This window comes from Nicotiana tabacum, chromosome 9 (genome assembly GCF_000715075.1).
Source record: "Nicotiana tabacum cultivar K326 chromosome 9, ASM71507v2, whole genome shotgun sequence".
Classification (NCBI taxonomy): domain Eukaryota; kingdom Viridiplantae; phylum Streptophyta; class Magnoliopsida; order Solanales; family Solanaceae; genus Nicotiana; species Nicotiana tabacum.
In genome coordinates, this window is record NC_134088.1 from 90831196 (window position 1) to 90837226 (window position 6031).

Consider the following 6031-nt stretch of genomic DNA (forward strand, 5'->3'; position numbering starts at 1 on the left):
GGACCTCAGAATTCGATTGCGGGCATACTCCCAAGTCCCAAATCACGATACGGACCTATCGGAATTGTCAAAATACTGATCCGGGTCCGTTTGCTCAAAATATTGACCAAAGTCAACTCAGTTGAGTTTTAAAGCTCTATTTCACATTTTAATCCATTTTTCACATAAAAACTTTTCGAAAAATTATATGGACTGCGCACGCAAGCCGAGAAATGATAAATGGTACTTTTTGAGGTTTTAGAATACATAATTACTTATTAAATTTAAAGATGACATTTTAGGTCATCACAATCATAAACTACATTAATATATGTTCACAACCACCATATAAAATTATTATTATTCAAAGAAGAAGAAGAAGAAGAAGAAGAAGAAAACGAAGGAGGAGAAGGAGAAGGAGAAGGAGAAAAATACCTGAAATTATTTAAAAAGTGGGTATAAGTTAAAACGTTTTTAAAAAGTGAATATAGATTAAATGGGGGTGATCAAATAAAGCGCCCCGTGAAATTTTTACCAAATACATCTCCACAAAATGTTTTTAATAAGTATCGATTAGCACCCGCAACAATGGTATGCCAAAATGAAAAATTGTAGTAGCAAGTTTAAATTTGGTACATACAATGTCTTCACTTCATATACACCACAATTTTGACAAGGTACAATGTCTAAAATTTTCTTTTTATAATATAAAACGAAAAAAGATTTAAAGAAACAATTCTATATAAAATCTAAGAACTTTCAAATTGTTAATAAACCTAATCTTTAGAAAGTTATTATAACAACAATAACAATCTAGTAAAATTCTACAGGTAAGAGTTTTGGGAGGGTAGTATGTAAGCAGACCTTATCCCTATCCCGATAGAGTAGAGAGTTTGTTTCCGATAGACCCTCGACTCAAGAAAACGAAAAAGACGAAAAAAGAAACCATAGAAATAATAACAGCATTATAAGAACCAGAAAATAGTTGAAACGCAATAACAATAACCAGTAAATAAGATCCGGTGCTATGAAAAACGGGAGAATAGTGTGAACACAACATTAACCACTAGCAATCTAAGACAAACCCTATCAGTCTATCCTCACACCCGGAACGAAGTAGAAAAATGCTCAACTACCTCCTAAGTTACAACCCTAATTAATGCTCGATCTCCACACCTTCCTATCAAAGGGCGTGTCCTCAGAAATCTGAAGCCACGCCATATCTTGCTTGATCACTTTTCCCCAATACTTTTTAAGCGTCCCTCTACCTCTAAAATTATACAAGTAAAAGAAAATACTTTAATATATATGCTCAATAAGAATAAAAAATTAATTTTTTCAATTGTATGTAGTGACTTAACTAGAAAAAAGTTTTAAAAGTAAAATTCATAAAATCTTCCATCTCTACCATTAATAATATCTCAAAAAACAAAAACAATTAAATGAATTGAATATTTAATGGTCATAGAAGATAAGAAGGGGGACTTGTCTAATTTCCTTGGGAAAGGCCAATAACTTTGGCATAGAAGGCCACGTCCCTAGTAGTGTCCCCTAAAGTCATAACGTGTTTCGCTCTCAGAGCGCCACCCCCATGCAATAAAAAAGTCCAATAGCTCCGTTTCCCCCTATAAACCTTACTCTTTCGTCTTCTCTTTCTATGTATATAAGACTGCGAGTTGTTCTTCTCCTAACTCGCAACCAAACAGTCGCTAATATAATTCTGCAGAACACGTTTACCTCTTTTGAGCTTTAACTATGGAGGGACAGCAACGCAGTGGCCATGCTTATGAAGATGTTACTCACCACTCAGGTGATGCATTTGCAAATTTCTTAAAATAGAATTTACATATTTAAAACTATATAAAAAGTATTAAAAGTTATACATAATTAAGGATTCAAAATATTAATTGTAATAAAGAAAAATTTCTTTGGGAATAATAATACTCTAAAATCTGTAACAACTTATCCCCAGTTAATTTTGTCTCGTGACTTGTGATATATTGCAGGGGATGAAAGAGATGGTAAAAATCCGGTTCACGGCCAAGGGAAAGTAGAAGATGAAGGAGCGCAGGGAACCAAAATAGGACTTCCAACAGTGTTAGACGATGACCCTAATGCACCAAAAGATCGCCCTGAGGACAAATCTTCTTCTAATTATCAGAGCAAAGTCACTGATCCTACAGGCGACAGTAAGTTTCTCTTTGACTGATTTTGACTGATCTCAAATTTGGTAGTCACTAATTCCCATATCATATCGCGGTCTACACGTTTTCATTTCTAAGTACATAAAAGTGACAATTCCAATTCTTTTTTAGATGGACTAAAAAGTGAATTGAGAGAGGTAGGACGGATGCAATAGGGAATATGTATTATGGAGGGTGTGCCTTTGGATTACCTAAAACTTGATATTTTTTTTTGTTTTTTGAAATATTATGCGTGTGTAATAGATAGGGAGGAGGCGGGAACTACTCCACTAGTTCAGTCATTCGAGAAAATGAGTGTGAATGAAGGAATAAGGGCAGAGAAAGGAGCAGGGGAAGAAGAGGGGAAGAGTAAAGCAACTGATAATTATAAAGGAGTGTCAATGAAGAAGTACTTGGCAGAGAAATTTAAGCCCGGAGAAGAAGATAAGGCACTTTCTGAGGTGATCGCAGGCACACTTTCAAAACATAAGGATAAAACAGAGGGAACAGATCAGGAGGAGGAGGCAAAGCCAACAGGGAAGGTAAAGGTATCAGAGGAAGTAACCAAACAAACAGCTGGACCTACAGATGAACATGGGATTGCTGCTGCTGAAGGTTCAGGAAAGAGTATTGTAGGTAGGATTAAAGGTGTTGCTAGTTCGTGGTTTGGCAAAGGTACTGGAAAACCAGCAGCACAGACTTCTACCGTCTCAGATGGTAATTAAGTGCTTTGTATGTTTGCTACTGATCCCTCTGTTCAAATATATGCTGGTTGCCTCTTTCTTTGTTTGGTATTCTGCTTGTTTGAGCACATCTAATTAGATAATGAGATCTGATGTTGTTCTGAACTGGATTGGATCTGTTATGTGTATGATGTATCTATCTCTTTTGTATATTTACTTTCGTTGAATTATGTCATATCTTAGTGTGGCTGTTTGTATATGAACCAACCGTGGGGACCCAGATTTTTCACAGAAGTTAACTCACAAAAACGAATGTCAATATGTTTATATACCAAAAATAGTACCTAACTCTACTCTTCTAGTGCACTATTTGATCAAATACATAGTTGAATAAAAGAATTAATATGTTGGTTCTGTAAAATGCATCGAATTGACATACACGCTAGTATATTGCCGCAACACACGGATTACACAGTAAAGTACATAGTATTACATCACAATACTAGATGAAATCCATACCGGAATATTTACTTATCTAAAGCTCACTTTAAATGAAGTTGACTGAAGGAACTTACCTAAGCAAAGCTCCCTCTCAAATACAAATCTCTATAGAGGGAGATTCCTTTGATAAGTAAATAAGTAATAACTTGCTAAGATAACCTTCCATTAATCTCTCAAGGCCTTTGCCCTACTTATAGCCTATTAGTACTTCGTGTTTTTATTAATCAAGTATATGATTTGAACACAACCAGAGATAATAGTAAATTAAAAGGAAATAATACAACAGTGGAATTCAACTGCGTTGAAAGGAGGCTGGAGTAGGTAATTAAGCTGAGATTCAAAGTGCTCGTGACTTTATAATGTCAAAGCTCATTTCACTGGGATCCGTTGCTTGCAATTCGACTTGAATTCCATCAAGTTCTCTCTTGAATCTATCCTTTGAGCTTGCATACACCATCTTCATCCTCACCTTTGATGTGTCAGGTGACCTAAAATCCATGTTAAAAAATTATCAGAGAGAAGCTAATTAAGGCAGGTGATGTATATTGCTAGAAACAGGACAAGACAATGCGGGTGATGTCAAATTTGAGTTAGCTAAATAATTATATTGTACCAAGCAATGAAGAAAATCTTGCTTTTCTGGCAATTTTCAGTAGTTATGAAGTCTAAATCAAAGACAGCATAGCGGCACTCATCGGCAGGCAGAGAGTTAGTGAAATCATCATAGTTTTCCTCAGGATTTCCAAGCTTCTCCACAACGACTTGTTGGCCCTCAATCTTGAATACTATGAACCTGTAGTTTCTCTTTGCTTTTAATTCCAAGAACTTCAGCTTACACTCGTCTAGCACAGCCATTCCAGACGCAGCATTTGCCTGTCCAACAAAAATTTTATGACATGAAGAAAAATGAAAAGAAAAAAAATAAGGGCAATCCAATGCACAAAAACATCCCGCATTCACGTAGGCCGGCCGCACCGATATCCCCTCATGCAGTAAATTCTTAAGTAAATATGCATATACCATGTGTTTATAAAAAAAATAAAATAATAAGCAATAAGCGTAGCATAGCAAATCCATTAAAACCAAAGAAGGGCATGCAACTAACTAAGCAGTTCCCTTTTTCAAGGCCAGAAATATGGCAAATGGATAACAAAAGGACTAGTCTATTTCCTCTACTTTAATCACAGCATTCACTTTTAGGTTATTTCCTTTCAAATTCCATTTTCATCTTCCAAGTTCCAAAATGCAGCTTTGAGAAATATCAAACTAGGCATTATATATTATTAGAAGCTTTTTACGTAGAAGATGATCAAAACACTAGCTGGGAACATTATGCAACATCGTCAACATCGTGAAAGCAAAAGAAAACAAATATGATGTATAATGTGTACAAATTAAAAGGGTCTTGAAAAGGTAAAAGCTGAGAGAGGAAGAAGAATACCATGATGTCGTGCAACGAGGAAGAAAATTAAGGATCTCTACAAATTAGATAGGAGAAAAACGGAAGGGAAAATATTGAGAGGATTGAGTTGTATGTAAATAGATAGAGATCCTTGAATTCGTAAGAGTGAAGACATTAGCAGCTTTATAAAACAAGAGAGGATTGCGGAGAATAAGAGAATTTTGTGGGACAAAATAAGGGTTCAGAATTTTTTTAAAGTTTTTTAGAGGTTCAACATGTTCACGACCACTCTTCCATCCTCATGCCTGCCGTTGAAGTTATGCTGGACATGACGCCCCTTCATGCTCTCCAAAAATTCATTATATACTTATTATTGAGTTGTATCGTTAAAGATATTTACATTGTGATGCAATTTAATTTGACTATGCCCGAAATTTATAACCAAAGAATTTTCAAACTTGTAGTTTATAACAAGCAGTAAATATTTGTGTAATTATTAATGATCTCATTAAGCTCAAAATTAGATGGTAAAATTCTTTCTAAACATAAGAAATATCATTTTTTTTAAGACAGATTAAAAAAAATGCATACATAAATTGGGATAAGAAAATTAATTATACAATAAATTATATAATTAATATTTTAAAAGAATCCAACTTCACCGGCATCACCTAGATCTAGGACGATAATCTTACCAAGAATTCTCTCCCTCTTGGCTCTTCCCCGTCTGCTACAATATTCAGAGTCCCACCCGACCCAAAAGACGGAGAAAAAAAAAGTAGAAATTAATAAATAAATAATAGTCTTCTCGCTAATTGATCAGTGTCCCGTTTGTAATAAATACAACCATTAATTTTATTAAATGTTTCTTTTTCATTTATATAGTTAAGCTAATGTAAATGTCATACTATAGGAATATAATCCCAATTTAACTAGATAATATAAAATCAAGGTAAATGAAACCAAATACTATTAGATTAGTTTTAGGACTTCTATAAAATTTGTAAAGCATATTAGGACTTGTTGGTCCTAACAGGCAATAAAATTCCAGGACAAGGAGAAATAAGATTTATGTGTAACATGCCACCCTGTAGACCTGACATGTCTTTGCTATTATCAAGAGAAACAAGTGAAACACTAAATTCAACTGACTTACCACCACTCATGGGGTTATATACTTGATATGGTTGACTCAATGATTATTGCATTGTCTAGACCTTACTAAATGTCAAGCACAATTAATTGAGAAGGATAATTTTCATCTTACATTACACATGGTATAG

The 6031-nt window shown here is 34.5% G+C and overlaps 2 protein-coding genes across 2 annotated transcripts; one reads left to right on the forward strand and one right to left on the reverse strand.

The window, feature by feature from the left end:
• The first annotated feature begins 1639 nt into the window (after positions 1-1639).
• LOC107819933 (uncharacterized) lies at positions 1640-3010 on the forward strand. The gene is made up of 3 exons (XM_016646124.2): positions 1640-1789; positions 1986-2168; positions 2427-3010. Exons 1-3 carry the CDS (start codon positions 1735-1737, stop codon positions 2885-2887), a joined length of 699 nt encoding a protein of 232 aa, XP_016501610.2. The 5' UTR covers positions 1640-1734; the 3' UTR covers positions 2888-3010.
• A 204-nt stretch (positions 3011-3214) lies between these two features.
• Positions 3215-4904, reverse strand: LOC107819934 (actin-depolymerizing factor 7-like). The gene is made up of 3 exons (XM_016646125.2): positions 4788-4904; positions 3960-4219; positions 3215-3834 (listed from the first exon to the last, which is right to left on the reverse strand). The coding sequence occupies exons 1-3, from the start codon at positions 4788-4790 to the stop codon at positions 3684-3686; spliced, it is 414 nt and encodes a 137-aa protein (XP_016501611.1). The 5' UTR covers positions 4791-4904; the 3' UTR covers positions 3215-3683.
• Between the last annotated feature and the right edge of the window lie 1127 nt (positions 4905-6031).

Excerpts from the sequence above, each read along its gene's own strand:
- LOC107819933 (XM_016646124.2), top strand. The coding sequence starts at position 1,735 with ATGGAGGGACAGCAACGCAGTGGCCATGCTTATGAAGATGTTACTCAC. Across the intron at positions 1,790-1,985 it reads AGATGTTACTCACCACTCAG|GGGATGAAAGAGATGGTAAA; the intron begins GTGATGCATTTG and ends GATATATTGCAG. Across the intron at positions 2,169-2,426 it reads CACTGATCCTACAGGCGACA|ATAGGGAGGAGGCGGGAACT; the intron begins GTAAGTTTCTCT and ends CGTGTGTAATAG.
- LOC107819934 (XM_016646125.2), bottom strand. Across the intron at positions 3,835-3,959 it reads AAGATTTTCTTCATTGCTTG|GTCACCTGACACATCAAAGG; the intron begins GTACAATATAAT and ends CATGGATTTTAG.